This window comes from Artemia franciscana, chromosome 21 (genome assembly GCF_032884065.1).
Source record: "Artemia franciscana chromosome 21, ASM3288406v1, whole genome shotgun sequence".
Taxonomy (NCBI): Eukaryota; Metazoa; Arthropoda; class Branchiopoda; order Anostraca; family Artemiidae; genus Artemia; species Artemia franciscana.
Genome location: NC_088883.1, coordinates 15,309,103 through 15,326,390, shown reverse-complemented (window position 1 = coordinate 15,326,390; position 17,288 = coordinate 15,309,103). Strand labels below are relative to the sequence as shown.

The window sequence follows — 17,288 nt, the reverse complement described above, 5'->3', positions numbered from 1 at the left end:
TTCAGAACTCGGCTTCACAGTTGCCATTGCAATAGCTCTTAGAATCTTAATCTTTGTTGTAACTGAGCTGTCACTAAGAAAAACATCCTGCTGCTTAAATATTCTAATTTTCTAATTAATCTAATTTTTCTAATTTTCTAATTAATCTAATTTTTTTCTAATTTTCTAATAAAAATTTTAATTTTTTATAATAAAAATATTAAAATTTTTAATTTAATTTTAATTTAATAAAAATATTTAAAAAAAATTTCTAATAAATTTTTAATTTAATAAAAATATTAAAAAAAAATTCTAATAAATTTTTCTAATTTTCTAATTAATCAGCCTCCCTTTTTAATAATGAATAACAAATAACCTACTGAATTCCAGTGGTCGCACTTATCTGAGATACTATGTAAAGATCAATACTCATTAAATATTTTTGTAGACTGAACCAAATCCATATTACTAATCTGTAAAACCCCTCTGATATGATCCACTCAGTCAACTGTTCTAGTACCTAACATAATATGTTCGTCTCCCTTTATTCCTAACTTACGCAACTTAGTCGCCTTGTCCAAAGAGTGTAGAAAACTTATGAGATTGGAAAACTGGCTCTACTGTCTAAGACACAACACCACTGTCATCTAGTATTTGGTGTTGCTTGGCATTTTTTTTTTCAAGCTTTGTAATTGTAATTTTTTAAGGAACGGAAACATTTGTTAACAATTGTTAATTTGTGAATTTGACATTTATTACTACACTAGTCTTGCCAAATACAATACTTGCACCAATTTTATTCTATTATTAGACTGCCGAGTGTCCGTGTCCGCGAGGACAGTTGTTTGAATCCTGGAGTCGATAGTTATTCGTTTTGGAAAGGGGGTAAGTGGCGTAACTATGTAAGCTCAGCCAGAGTCGACCCAGCTCTAAATGGGTATTCAGGATGTCAAAAAATAAGGTTTTGTGAAAGCATAGGATAGCTGGCCTTCACTCCCCCATTGCACCTCCTGGCGGAAGGGCCATGAAACGGATATTAGCACCGTCGATTTGTATTTAAAAATCTAGTGCCGCATCCTCTCTCTGTTATACTGAAAAACTACCAAGAAATGTCGAACGCTAAATGACACTGATGACATTTTGACGGACATTAGTGCCAGTTTCAACTCTTGTAAGATCCTCGTACTCTTTTGTCTTACCTATTGTCTTAACGAACGTCTCTTGGGCCTTGAACCCACAAAACCTATGGTATTCTTTCATTCTGGATTCCATTTGATCAGAGATGCTAAAATCATACTAAAATTAGTACAAAGACAAGGCAATTTTATGTTTTCTTTTACGACTGTATTCTATCAAAGTATTTTCTGTTTTTCTTAAGACATAATCCATCAAAACTATCTTTATAAAAGGAAAAACAAAGGTATGTCCATCTCATGATTCTAGACCAAACCAACCACTGAATTCACTTCTAGTTTCACTAGAGTAATATTACAGTCGTATTATCTGGCATACTATATAAAGATCAACACTCACTAAACATTTATTGTAGACTGACCCAAATCTATATTAATAATCCCCGGATTTAGGGGATTTGATAATACAGAAACTACGATTATTAAATTAAACATGGATTCCGGTCAACATTATTGGTCATTATCTATGCACTGATAATAAATTCTGACATGGAATCACCAGAATGTGACTGGAAACTATTATACCAAAAAAAGAGAAGAACCATAACTGAAATTTGAACCCGGCTGAGTTGGAGTCCTGCAATTGATGAAATTCTATCCAATTGACTTTGATTTCCGCATTCAACTGAGACAGACTTGTCTCGGTGGCAAATATCTTGATTTTAACTTTCCCGCCTTGCAATGATTTGGCCGAATTTGGTCTGAAACTTTAAATTAATAAAGGATTACATTTTCAATTTTTTTAACGTGAAAGGTTTGGAATCCTCACTGTGCTGATGCATTGATTAAATTGGGAGTTTTGTAAATTTGTGTGTTAACTAGTGATGGGTGTGAATAATACTTCAAGAGTGGGTATCTAAAAATTCTTGCATTTCCCTCAACCTTATTGCGTAGCATTTATTTTAAATGAAGAAATAATTCAATAATTATTTTGAATGATTTCTGGTCCATTGAGAAATTCTCTTGGGCAGCACAAAAAGAAAAGAAAAACTAGGATGAAAGGAAAAATACTGTAGACATAAGAGGAAAGGAAAAGCTAAAAACCTCGTTAAGTGGAACTTCTATTCAAAAGTTGAAGTCAAAAGTAGTTATCGTTTTCATCGTTTTATGTTATATCTAACAATTGTCGTCTGGAGAATCATTTTGGATGATTCGTGCCATGTGTGTTCAAGAATCTTTATTTGAGTCTTTGATGGCAGAGACGTGGCAATTAGATCAACTAAAACATAGTACCCCCAACACCGTCCCCCATTCATAAAACTCTGACACTCATCACCCACCTACTCCTGTAAGAAAACTTTTCCCGGAGGTTTCAACTCAATTGCCTGGCCATATAAAGCGTCACCAATTAATGAAACTAGGCTGTATGCAATCTGTATAATGAGAAATCCTCGCTTTTGCTTCAAATTAAGCTATTGCATATTTGGAGATATCTTAGCTACCTGTTGTATTGTTATTCGTTGGGAGTTAACGACATTTTAATTAAATAAAGCATGTCTTTTCCGCTAAGTTATTTTTTGCATTTTCTTTTTAAGGTGGAAAATCATACTTATACTTGTTATTATACTGGACAAGAAATTGCAATTAGAAGATACTCCAGCGATTGGCTTCATGTCGGGAAAATTGTTTGTCCTTCCTGCCAAGAGTTATGTGGAGTAAGTCAAGATCCTCTTTTCTTTCTATGTTCAACCTAGTTTATCTCTTTATATTTATACTTCCTAATTGTTTCTTATTACTCGGTGCTCCTCACTCCGAAAACGGTTCAAAATTTGTAAATAAATATCATGATTTGGGCGTGAGGGTGGTGGGGAGGGTAGTGGTAGAAGCAATTCTTCTGACAGATGCTTTAGCAAAGCTATGCCTAAACACTAAATCTACGCGTAAATGCACCTCTTTCCTGCTGTTTTTATAAACTTTTCACGGTATAGTACCTATTAATGACCTTGAATATAACTTGCTAATAACTTACATCGAAGTAGACTTGGCTGCATCGCAGTGGTAGCTTAGGTCGTAATATTTGTCTCAAAGATATTAGAGGGATTAATATAAAGAAGAGTTTTCGAGTAAAAAGAATCGCAAGAATACCTCGAGAAATCTTTCAAAAACACAAATATATTAAAGTTATGTTCTTTGGTCCTTACTTATCATGAAAACAGAATTCAATTTCAGCAGCTCATCAAAAAGATACAGCTGGGAAAAGATTTTCTATTGAACTTTTTTTTAACCTGATTTATATAAGTAGATATAATTCCTGGCTGAAGGGCCATGAAACGGAGATCAGCACCGCCGGTTTGGACCTTAAGGGTCTAGTGCCGTCTTACTTACTTACTTATTTAATTAGATACGAATTTCCAGAGGAAAAATGCAACTAAACCTAAGAAGTATTGTGTGGAAAGAATTAGAGATCGGGAAAACACACCACTAGGAAAATAAAAGAATCAGCGTAAGTAGTGATAAATCCTTGAGGTGTTAATTTTGTATACTAGTTGTTGGAACTATGACCCAAACAATACATTCATTATATGATTCAGCTATGCCATAGATTATGCCGTTTTTACTTTGAACGCTTTGAACGGGTGTTACTAGAAGACAAGGGCCCTAAAGGTAAGTACATGAGGCTGTAAGGTAACTTACCATGGCTTTTACCATTGATAAAAAAAAATACTTAACAGAAAATACAATGCATAATGTTGATTCTGCTCGCTGTAACTAGGTAACTTGTTCAGCAGTAGCTTGCTTTAAATGTGATAAAAATGAAAACATCGAATTTTGGTAATGTTTAATACAAGGGAGGATTATTTGACAAGAAGCATAGAAAAAACTCTGAGAATAACTAAAAAACAATCATAAATACTCGCTATCTCACCCCTAAAGGCGCCTTACTTCATATTCTGCTTTTTCTTTTCTTTTTCTCTTTTTTTGTCATAGTCAATCTCTGAATAGGATGAAAATGAAAAGAAGAGAATTTTTCATGAATTTGGGACAAATACGTTGAACTTGAGGTTGATACGAAAAAGATTCCTTTTTCTGCTTTTTAATTGTGCGACTTGCTAAGAAAAAAGAACTTATACGGCTTAACAATTAAAAGGGTGACATATACCACCCTTGATTCTACGTCGTTGGATTCAGCTTAGGGCAAATTGTCTTCCAATCCAGAACAGGCAAAAAACGTTCGACAAAAATAAAATGATAGTTGGTCCTGATAGGCTGTATGTTTGTCCCCTTTGTAAAGATGATGATGAAGACTTGGATCATTTTCTCCGGAAATGCCCGGTGCTCTTGGATTTACGGAAAAATTTATTTGCATGGGATTAATTTGATGCTTCCGGGTATTCTACAAAATAGTAACCCAACCACAATATTTCGAGTGGGAGTATATATAGATAAATCTTTAATAAGAAGAAAAAGTTTTATACAATTGATTTCTTTTGTAGTTAGATTAGGTACTTTCGCGTTGAATTCTGTTTTTTTGTGCGTGTTCGTACTGTTGTTAATTTCCTTGCTTGTTTGTTATTTATTTATATTTTTGTGTATATGGCCCACGGGTTTTTGAAATACACTTATCTATCTATCTATCTATACCATTTTGGCCGAACATGATTTATGTATGTGTCTTGGGTAAATTTAGCACGAGGAATCGAATGGTCTATTCAGAATGGTCCTATCTTGTACCGCTACGAAGATAAAAATACGTGCAGAGCAGGAGATATCTCCTTTTTTTCAAGGAAAAAGGAAATTCGGGATAGTTAAATTTAATTTATACCACTGAAAAGAATATTAAATGTTGGTTTAGAACATGATCTTTTTATCTTCATTAGCCTCATGCTTCAGAGCGACCACAGCCGACAGACTTTTTTCAGTTATTTTTACTCACCTAAAAAGCTACAAAGATGGCGTATGTTTCCCTTTTAATTATCCCAGCCGTTTTGTACTTGACAGTGCATAAAAGAATACAACTTTCTAGTTGCTGTTTTGGAGAAAATTATAAAATCCAATTGTATAAATGTATTACTAGCGATAATAGTGTTTTGATAGATTTGGCACCTGTAATTTTGAACTTTCTCTTTTTTTTTTAATTCATAGGGCTCCAAGTTTGGGAGTTGACATTTGTTGTCTCATAGCATTTTGGATGACTTTTGTATACTTTAACCAATCCACAGGAACCCAGTTATTTTACATTATGCCAATAATATCACAACCTTAGTGGGAAAATACAATAAACTGTATTTGAAAAATAAATAACACTCTATGCAATTGTGGTTACCTGTGGGGCTTCCATAGATTTAGGCTTTTGAGCACAAGTCTGGTTGTTTTTTCTTTTGGTATTGGTAGTAGACTCAGTAACATTATGTGGGACATTTAAGGTGTTTTGCTCTATGCTACGCTTTAACAAACACACAATAAATGTACTTCAGTCTAGATACCGATAATATTCAATAATTTATTTACGGTTTGTAACAAAAATCATCTCAAATCTCACTAAATGACCAAAAGTATCCTTTTTAATCTTTCTTATAGTTTAATTTCTCGATACGTTGTCAGTCTTGTGTTTAATGACACACAGTAACTGAAAATCCGATAACATAGCTTATTCAGTAGGACCGAGAGAATTAAAATACATATTTAATTAACTGGCTTCTGCTTCTCCACTGATTTACTCCCCTTATCTCCACTGCTTCTCCATTGATTTAGGCTCTGATCTCCTTGTAAGTGTTTTAAAAATCAAAGAACAGAAATTGGTGTTCAAATTGAAGTTAATGTAAAGTAATTTTTTTCTTAATTGTGCTATTTGCTAAAGAATAAACGTAACGAAGTACATGAAAAATACAATTTATTGTGGAGTGTCAAACTACTGTTTTGGAGAAAAATACTGATGTTGTACATATGTACTGCTAATCGCAATAGTGATTGAACAGTTACGACAGCCTTAAGCAGTTGTAACTTTGAAACTCTTTTTTTAATTCGTGGGGCTTCAAAACTGACGATTGGTATTTTATTGTCTCATTGTCTTATGGATTACTTTTTCGTACATTCCCCTATGTAGAGGAGCCCAGTTTATATTACATTATCTTAACAAAGCCACAACTTCAGTAAGAGAATATCTAAACAGGTCTGGTTCCACTTAAATAAGTGTGTGATGTCAGTGATAGTCAGTTCAGTGGAAAATCTACTACTGAATCGGATTGAACTCTAAATCTAGCTACTAAACACCCATCTTTCCACAAACATCCAACCTGAATAACTTCTAAGTACGCATGTATTTTTGGTCCAAATTGGGATTTAAAGAAGATATTCGGAAAATTCATAAAACAGTGAATGAATTTGCTTCCGTTCAGAAACGATAAAAAACTTCCAAATAAGAACCAGGAAGGAAACATGAGGAACAAAAACAAATTTTAAAGATAGCTAAGTGTTTTCTTATCAAAGTAACCCTCCATTCTGGAGTGAAGTCTGTAGGACTAGGCTCAGTTTCTCTTTTAGCAGGTTTATAGCACCGAATGTACTAAAATAGACCATCCATATTTTAAAGAGATACGCCACCAGTCTGTCTTTCACATGATGTTTGGTGAATCTTTATAATCTATACAAGAAATGTATGGCCCTCGTCACTTGTCCTCAGTGCACTAAATTTTTGCAGTGATTTTTATTCCAGTGCAGTAATTTTTGCTGTTTTATTTTCAGGAGAGATTCAGCAGGAAGGGAGAGAGATGCAAAGGAGATCGAGAACCAACCGAAAGGGAAAAGATATCGTATCACTATGACCAGTTATTTTGTGCAGCTCATTCCAAATTTGTTTCAGTATTTGCTGTGATATTTCTACTTATTGTAAATTTCAATTCTTGACTTTTTTAAAGAGTTAAATTGTGTAAATATTTTGTTTTAATTTTTTTCCACAGGATTTTATTAAAGTAAACCTTATTTGGTATGTTTTTCGTCTTCTTTTTTGTTCATGGTTGCAGGTGCCGACTATGATTTCGCTTAAGCGTCACAAGGGCTACTTTTCCAAACAACCTTGACCACTACTGCTGCTATTGCTACTAGTGATAATTTGCAGCACCAATCTACCTGAGGGAAACATAGATAAACCTGCTCCTTCTCCATTGAGAGCGAGAGAGGAATTTATTTAACACCCCCCCCCCCACCCTGCAGAAGTAAAAACTTGTCTGAGGAGATGGCAAAAACAAAAAAGCAGCAAGTTTACAGCACAATACCTAATCGGCATTGCACACCTTATAGCAAACAGTTTCATCAAATGTACTATTCATTCATACCCCAAAAGGCCACAATTACTAATTTTTCGATTTATTTGTTTACCACTGCCTCTCAAAAAAAAGAACTAAAATACCTACATATTAATATGTTTTATATTCTGATCAAGACGCCTCGAACTCCTAATCCCACTGAGAAGTCCAGAAAACGACCACTGAGTCAAACAACAGGCAGAATAATAATCTCTGTAGATGATGAAGTGTCATAATCATGGACCAAGGTATTCAAATATGCTAATCTGAAAATGCTATTGCCAAAAAAAAAAGCATGTCAAACCCTTAATTTAGGAGCTGGGAATATCCTAACCCACTCGTTCGCGTTTCTTACCGAATCTTAGGGCTCTAGGATAACCAACAATCGAAGAGCATTGTTTTGTAGAACTCTTATAGGCTGGACAGCGGATGAAAATGTACCAATTCGAACTCCCAAGTATTTAATTGAAGAAACACGCTTTAATATACCGTACTGTGTTACAATTTCCTGAATCTAAGGATAAGGCTATAGATAAGACTTAGGATAATTGACAGTTTCATCAGCAAATAATGAGACTGTCTCATTCCAGGAACTATTATTCATGCTATTAACGCTAAAACAACAATTGGGGATACAATTAGGTTTATCATTAATAAGCAGCCAGAAAAAATTGGACTCAGAACAGGTCTCTGTGGGACCCCAAGGACAACTGGATGCACTTCAGATTGTGTACAATCCATCTTCGCCATCTTGTCAGTCTCAGATGGAGAGGGATTAATTGAAATTTCTACAGATTTTTCTTCATGTTCCGACTTGAACATACAAATCCTACAGAGTTCTGGACCCGAACAACGAAAGAATATAAAGCATCGGTAATAAATCCCTGAAGTGTCTATAGCTTTTCAAAACATTAGTTCTTGTTGAGAGGATATTTTCATCCTATGCATTTATCAAGAACAAGCATAGAAACAAACTTCATGCAGCTCCAAATTTAAGGCTCTACCTGTCATTATTCGGTCCAAGTTTTTAAAGCTCAGCTCAAATACCCAAGCCCGAGAATCTCATCAATAAGTATTGAGTGTTTCTGCTCATAAATATAATTAGTTTTCTATCCATGCTAAATTGTTCATAAAATAACATTGCAAAATGATCTTACAAAATATTATTATGGCACTTGATATTTACCAAGTGACATATAGTGATCGCAATTTCTGTCTGTAGGTCCCAGTTTTGCTAGTTCGGGCACTTCCAAATAAGCTAGGCCAATGAAAGTTGGTAGGTGTATCAGGGACCAGACCAGATTATATTAGAAATAGTCGCATCTTCGATTTAACCATCTGGGGGGGGGGATGGAGCGAGCGAACGAGATGGTTGAGAAGAATTTTATTTGCCGGTAAAACGAATGATTGTTGTTCTTAAGTTGGCTTGCTGGTCTAGCGGTATGATTCTCGCTTAGGATGCGAGAAGTTTGAGGCTCGAATTCTGGACAACCCCAATTTTTACATGAAGAAGGTCCGAATCGTGAAAATTAAGTATGTTTAAAACAAATTAAAATTAAAAAACTAAGTATATTAAGTACGTGAGTATATTTATCTCACGAATGGGTGATTGGATGTTAATGAAACTTGATATGTAGAAAGATATCATGTCTCAGATGCTCCATTTTCAATTTGGATTGGATCTGGGGACATTGTGGGGTGGAGGGGGGAAACGTAAATCTTGGAAAACGCTTAGAGTGGAAAGATCGAAATGAAACTTGATGGGAATAGTAAGCATAAGTTGTAGATAAGTGATTGACTTAACTAGACCAGATCCGATCTCTTTAGGGGAGTTGGGGGGATTTCTAGTGCTTTGGCAAGTTCGAGAACAAGCACAAGTTCTAGATGCGCCATTGACATAACCAGAATGGATCCGATCTCTCGTCACAATTGCCATATGAGCTCTTACGTCTTGTTTTATTATAATTTTTGTTTAAAAAAGTCTTTTAGTTAGATTTAGTCTTATTTTCAAATAATATGAATATACTCAGTGTTCATATATGTTATATATTAAATTTCTGCCTTTAATGCTTCTGTATTAAGATGACGAAGAAAACAAACTAATTACTTCATGAAGTATAGGCGGTTAATAGCACTATGTGGAAGGGGTATACCATGACGAAAATTTTTTCTAAGGGGCACACGATTTGAAAAGCGTTGTGAACCACTGAAGTAAACCAAGACACACTAATTGTATGCAAGTTTTCAAAAGGACGCATCAGGGATATCCGAAGAACGGCTTAGAGTATTATGTTGAAATTTATAGGACAGGTTAAAATGGATGTTGAACTAACCAAAGGGCAACATGCGCATATTACTACTCCTAACAAAACTATCACTATTACTACTGTTAAGGTTAAAAAGGAAATTCCAGGGAACTAAATCTATATACACTATGTGTATACAGGTTAACAAAAGAGCAATGTCTTGGTAAAGCATATAGTATTAAGTTGAAACCTTCAGGGACTGTGGGGAGGACTAACCAAAAGGCACTGTGAGCAAATACTACTAGTGTCTAATACTATTACAAAGGCTGCAATTATAAGAGTGAAGCCTTTAGGGAGCGTTAGAGCAGGGGGTATGAGTTGGAACTTTTAGTGAATATTAAGGTGGATGTTAGACTAAGTCAAAATACGCTGTGTGTATGCCAATTTGAATGTAAGGTCACTAGTAAATAAAATGGAAGAACTACAAATTCTTCTTGACAAAAACCAGATCGATATTGCTTGCCTTACAGAAACGTCGTCTGCTACAGAAGATTCTTGTTTGATTCCTTATTATGACTCCCATTTTAAGCCCAGATTGGACAAAGATGGTATTCCTCTATCTCATGGTGGAGGAGTGACTTTTTTTTTGTCAGTGTACCCTCCCAAATCGGATTCTTTCATTTTCCGAAATAGTGAACAACTCCAAAACGGAAGTTATATGGCTCTGGACCAGACCCAAAAACCTCCCAGAAGACGTATCTTGCATGGTTTCTTGTATTTTTTTATTACCCTCTTCGTAGTGGATTTAAGAAGGAGCCGACGGCATATCTGCAACTTTATTCTGACAAAATTTGCCACAAGTACCCTTATGCTACAATTACATTATGTGTGATTTTAATGAGCTAGACCAAAAGTGGCTTAGCGCTGCTCTTAGTTTTGACCAGGTAGTCAAGTCGCCTACACGCAGTGATAATAATTATATTTTGTTTACGGTCAGTTAATTTTCTAAATTTACCAAAGTTTGTCGTCTGTATTATACATTTATAACATTCTTTATGCGTACAGTAAAGTGAAACCAGTTATTTTTTTTATTCTTTTTTTCTGCATGAGAGAAAGATATATTTATTAAACCAAAAAAAAAAGTAATAACAGCCACCCCATGCTCCATAGATGTTGTTTTTTCTTTTTGTTTTGGTTGAAAAGACGAAAAAGGTAGAAGTTTGACGCTCTGGATTTAAGGAAGGGGTTGGTTGTTGGCGTCAAGTTTCAACATTTCACTAGGAACAGTTTTTATGGTTTTTACTTTTTTGTCTTCTTTATTATAATGAAAAAAAAAATACCCCTGCCGATGATAATTTAAATAGACACTAAGGTAAATTTATATAAAGATTTTTTTCTAATAAAAGTTGTTTCAAATGCATATTTAACAATAATAGGTACGTTTTTATCCTGAACCAGTAGATTTTTATTTTTCTAACTACAATAAAATTTAATTAAATATGCAAAAAGATTTTAAAATACTCAGTTTCTAAATTGGTAAAAGAAAACTCGTCTAATCAGAGTCTAAAGGACAATGTTGAATTTATAGGGAGTTATGGGCTTCCAACGTGATATCAATTTATTGATAAATTATAGATTATATAGGATAGACTATATAGAATAATGGATCGGAGAAAAATTGGAAAGTGATTGTTTGACTGTAAATTCACAAATATATCACTCTTTTTACAGTGACGAACCATTCGAATGCAGGCAGTGAAAACGGTGATTAGTAGATGTAAATTTACTACTTTTATGGACAGACTCCCATTCGGAGGTGCGTTTCATTCCAAAGCACTTCGTTTTGCAATCTGTAATTTACTTATTTATTGTCCTTATGTGTACTTTATTAAAGACGCTCGTTAATTTAATAAGAATAATAAAAGAAATCCTTCATATTTTTTGGGCGGAAGTAAGAAGGAAGATTAAAACCGGAACCTAGACGAAGTATTCTAAATATTAGTAAACTGCCATTCCAATATATTGAAATTTTTACGCATTTAACACATTAAAAACGATCAGAAAAGGTAAAGAACAACGTTAAAACCTAAAATTATCAAAGTTTTTCTTTAATTTTAAAAAAATATAAAAAATAATAATCAGAAATCTACCACAGCTTGAAACCCTGAGAATTTAAATCACCAATCTACACCTATCAAATACAAAAATAATAAATACTTAATAATTTATTTTTAAGGAGTATTTCGACTCATATACTTAGTTTGAAGCAAATACCTACATGCATCTTCATTAGAGTTCATCTTTTTCTGACGATTTCGGTCTTTATTCAAATATTTTTGGATGAATAGAAGATAAAATACTAACGAAGAGCTCTAAACTGACATGACTCTAGACTGACAGGATTAGCCATTACAAATATTCACCTAAATATTGAGGTAGACATAAAACTTTGTAATAAATAGATATGGCGGGAGTTTAAATTGAGAAATAGACTTTTTCGTATAAAAGTGTAAATTCTGTAATTTAAGTGAAATATATCGAACTTTAAAACATGGAAAGATACACTATGTTGTTATAAAAATAGAATTTTGATTTGTAAATTTTTGAGATTTCGTCAAAGTTGACACTGTTTATTAAAACACTATTAAAAAAAAGTGATTAGTTAATGCTTTATTGCCTATACTTAAAACCCTCGTTTTAAATTTTTTCTATGCATTTCTATCTGTCACATTATAACAAAAAAAACATTCACTTTTTCCTTTTACATTCCTAAAAGAACTAGTATTTAATATATATTTTACGAATATACAAATTGTATCTTTATCCTCATTCCCTATTCTTCATTACTACCATAGTTACTAAGCGATGCTGCAAAGTTAGGCGACATGCTAAATGGTTCAACCTGTATAAATTGTCACAAAGAGTGCATGACTCCACAAAGATGCTTCAAGATCATTTTCTTTTCACGATAAAAGATAAACTCACTTACTATAGTGGTCGGAAGTGTAAAGGCAAAAAATTATGTAGAAAATGTTAAATATCCTTTTTTTATAGATTGTGAACAGCTTTTTATTTTTTTTATGACGGGATGGTTCTTATAACTTACTATTTTTGTATCAATATTTTTATACCATTTCAATTTCAACAGCTTTATTAGAACTTTAAACCTCACCAGGTTTCGGATTAGATTACGACCATTTCCACTACCTATTTACGGCGCATAGTTGTCGAGGTTCCCTTTAAATTGCAGGCATTTCTTTGTTCTCAAGTTTATCAGAGCAACCTATTATGCACCCCTCTCTCCTAAAGATAATCCTGGATCCGCCCCTGCTCAATAATAACCGAAACTCTAAAAAACAACAGACATATCAAAAGGATTGACTTATTATGCTGATACCAAATATATAAGATACTTTAAGTCCGGTGTTACTCTTCAAAGACTATAAGCCTGAGAAAATTTGGTTAATTTTTGAAAAAAAGGGAAAAATACTCCATAAAAATCTCAAAGATCCTTATCGAAAATAACACCATCAGATTCAGCATATTAGAGAAAGAAACTGTATAGGGTTAAAGCTCCTATCAGCAAAATTGCGGACTTTCCCAGAAGATGTATTTTTCCATCCCTTCCACGCCCTCCCCCCCTCCCTAAATTTTGAGCTTGATCAAAATTTAGAGATACCGTAGCCATTTTGTTCAGCATAGTTGAGGGACCCAATAACTTTGTCTTTGGAGTTAATTTGATCTCCCACAGCACCTGGGAAAAGGTCTTGAAAATATATAATTTGCCCATTGTTTACGTATAATATCTGCTATTTGGAAGTATGCATTCTTTTTTCGGGTAAAGGATTGAACTTTCTGCAGGAGGATTTTCCGCAGTGAGAACTTTTCATTGGGAAGCATATTTCTGGGGGATAAAATTTTGAGGAGAAATTTTACGCTAGGGGGATTGGCCAGAATTCCTAAACAAATTTCTTTTTATTTATTTTAAGCTTTTTTTTGTAAACCCAATTTTACGCGTGAAGATGGTAAGGGTAACTGTCCGGGATAAATTTTTAACGGTATTGAATTGTTTAGACGATTTTTCCAGGGAGAGGAATAGTTTTTCCGTGGAGGTGGAGCTGGATTTCCTGGTATTTAAAAAATCCATTTGACATAAAATAAAACTTTTTTTGTGTCTGAAATTATGTCTAAGGAGAAACACTAAAATGAAAAAAAAATATTACATGCATGAAGGGGATTGCCCCCTCTTTCCTTACGCTTAAGTTTGAATTTAGTCCTGATTCTGTAAGAACGACTCTCGAAACATAATTGTAGTTTAAACAGAACAATGAGAAGCTTAAGTACTAAAAAACTTCAGCGTGAATAGTCGATGTGTTGAGAGAGGGCAATCCCCTTATTATATTATTGTTTCTATTCGTTTTAATTGTGTTGCGGAGCAAACACTAATGCTTTCGTAGTTTTTTTTTTTTTTTTCACCGTGATCAGCGACCTGTAGCTCCGAAGTGGTAAGAGTTAAAAATTTGAGATTTTTCAGAGGGAAGGGAAACGTGAAACAGAGTAAAAAAGTTCCAGAGGAGTTCCTAAAATTTCTAACAGTTTTCCATAAAAAAAAATAAAACCGTTTTTTTCTTAGAAACTGTGCGTTCGATGTTTGGCGTCAAGTTAAGACGACCCTAGCTTCGGAAATAAACTTGTTAGAAATACAGTTATGCTGAACTCATGTAGAACTTTCATTTGTCTCTTCGAGAACCGGAGCACAAAATTCCGTAGCTCTTACAGATTTCCCGGAAATAATTCCGGAAAAGTCCATCTCGTTCCGGTTTTTTTTGGAATTTTCTCAAATTTTCGATTTTGATGTTTCTTATATTTTTATCGAGTAGTGCTATAAAAAGTATGCAAGAAGAAGTGAAGTGTTCTATATACCAAGTTGCTTCGTTCTCTAAGAAATAATTTCCGAAGTTTCGACGTTCTAGAGGTAACTTCTGTTCTGGACCAACTAGAATTTTTTTTTCCAACGCGGTTTGACATTTTCGATCTCCTAACAACTGGAGCTTACAATAGTTTCTCCGAAATAAAATTCCTTCTTTGGGTTTTTCTATTTGGAAGTTTTGTCATTCCCTCGGAACAATTTAAATTTTTTGGTGAATTTGGTTTGTTTTATATTTTCTTAGTTTAGACCATCAAAAGTTAAGCAGAAAACTATAAGACGTTATTTCCGTATCTCTTTTAGATTTTCCGGAAATAATTCCCGAAATGTGCGTCTCGAAACATAATACTTCGAATTGGCGTCAAGTTAAGACGGCCCTAGTTTCGGAAGTAAACGTTTTAGAGATAAAATAATTATGAACTCTTATAGAACTTTTATTGATGTTTTCGAGAACTGAAGCATGAAATTCCGTAGCTCTTACAGATTTCCCGGAAATAATTCCGGAAAAGTCAATCTCGTTCCGATTTTTTGAAATTTTCGATTTTGATGTCTATTTTATTTTTATCGAGTAGTGCTATGAAAGTTATGCAAAAAGAAGTGAAGTGTTCTTTATACCAAGTTGCTTCGTTCTCTTAGAAATAATTTCCGAAGTTTCGACGTTCTAGAGGTAACTTCGGTTCTGGGCCAGCTAGAATTTTTTTTCCAACGTGGTTCGACAGATCTCGTTCTTGTTTATTTCTGGACCAGCTAAACATTTTACCAAACTCAGTTTAGTAGGAGCTCGAAATAAAACCATATCAAAAATGCTTCAAGATAACAATCGAAGCCGCATTAGAAAAATGTCCTCTGAAGGACATAATGGAGACTGTTGCTCCGCAACTGTGTCCCGTAGGGCACAGTTGCACGTGTTGCTCCGCAACTGTGCCCTAAGGAACAGGGCACAGTTGCTGCAACACTTCCCGTTGCACAGGCAACGGAGGTCTAGTTTTTACTGTTGCTCCTTGCTTTCAGGTGATTTATTCAATTCCTGGTGTAAGTTCATGTTTACTGGCCGAAGAATATTCATTAATTTGGAGAAATCATTGCACCTGTTATTGCTGTGTATGCGATTATTGCCTTTCTATGCTTTATTTTTGTCGTCTTTCTGAAAATAAATGTCGTAAAAGTCTTGTTTTCAGGCTAAGAGAAAAAAGCAGCAAAGATTATATAAAACCTAAAGTAACAAAGTTTCAGAGTGTAATTCAGCCTATTTTTTTTTTTTTTTAGTTTGAAAACAGTTTTGAGGTTTTGTCCATAATATCAGCAATAATCGTTTTTAGCTATGGGTTCCAATCCCGTACTCTGGCTCTAAAACCTACTCTGTTCAAAACTTGATTTACTACGCAGACCCAAGCCTTACTTGAGCCTGAAAATGAAGCTATAACCAATTTTGGCTCCCAAATTTTTGGCAACGAAATTTTATTTTGATCGTGCCCCCGAAAATCGTAGTTAAAAGGTCCAGCAATAATATATAAACTTCAGAGGGGGCTCATTGGATTCGTCATCAGAAGTAGTAGTACCCTTTTTAAAATTAAAAGTGATCAGAGGCTGGACAGCCCCCCCCCCCATACCTCGCATTTTCCTGACATGCATCCGATAGAAATTTTGAGATGGCCCTTACATTGTCGAAGAAACTTCAAAAAAGGCTCATTCTATTGGAAATTGAAAAGACCTTTTTTAATAGCCAAAAGTGGTTGGAGGGCAAGCCCCCCTTCCCTCCTATCGATTTCCAAAATGTATCTAATAAAATTTTGAGATAACCATTTTGTTCAGCGTAGTTGAAAGGTCTGTAAATTATGTCTTTGAGGATGGCATCCCCCCACAGCTCTCAGTGCAAAGTTCGCAAGTTATGCCCCAAGGGCATATAAAGTTTTTATGGATAGGTTGATCGTATAAACTCCGGAGGGGGCTCATTGGATTGGAACCCAGATGTTCTAGTTCTCTTTTCAAGAGTCAAAGTGATTGGGGGTATCTGCTCTCTCCCCTACGTTGTATTTTCCACAAATGCACCCAGTAAAATTTTTTAGATAGCCATTTGTTCAAAAATAGTCCAAAGATCATATAATAAAGCCTTTGAGGTGGAGAAAATCCGCCAAAGTTTAGGGGTATGGGATGTAAATGCTCCTCGGGAGTTTATAAGGTTTTTATCGAAGAGGTGGTCTTGCGAACTTTTGAAGGGGCTCATTTGATTTGAAATTTATAGTTTTAGTTTCTTTTTAAAAGTCAAACATAATGGAGAGCAACTAACCCCCCTCCCTGACATCCTCTTTTCCCAAAACGCATTCATTTGAAATAGTGAGATAGCCATTTTGTAACCAGTTGTCCAAAAATCATATAACAATGTCGTTAGGGTCTCTCAGAACCCTTTGGGAAGGATTGCAAGTTATACCAGGGGCATATAAGGTTTTTATGAAACGGGTAGTCGTATAAAATTTGGATTGGATGGAGCTCATTTGATTGGAAGTTGAAAGTTTTAGCAGCATTTTTAAGAGTCAAAAGTGAATGGAGGGCAATCAACCCCCTCCCCCAAGCGTATCATTCCCCAGAGCATATCCGGTCGAAATGTAAAGAGAGCTATTATGTTCAGCCTTGTTGAAAGGTCTAGTAATTATGTCTTTGGGGACGTCAACCCCCCCCCCAGTCCTAAGAACAAGGACTGTAA

At 34.6% G+C, this 17,288-nt stretch overlaps 1 protein-coding gene across 2 annotated transcripts in view; it reads left to right on the top strand.

Moving 5' to 3' along the window:
- LOC136040787 (leishmanolysin-like peptidase) overlaps positions 1-7,098 on the top strand; it is a gene marked incomplete in the record, with an annotated part of 103,841 nt that extends 96,743 nt beyond the window's left edge. For both annotated transcript variants that reach the window (XM_065725114.1, XM_065725115.1), the window contains 2 exon segments: positions 2,708-2,827; positions 6,855-7,098. In XM_065725114.1, coding sequence (XP_065581186.1) covers positions 2,708-2,827; positions 6,855-7,016 — 282 coding nt within the window.
- Between the last annotated feature and the right edge of the window lie 10,190 nt (positions 7,099-17,288).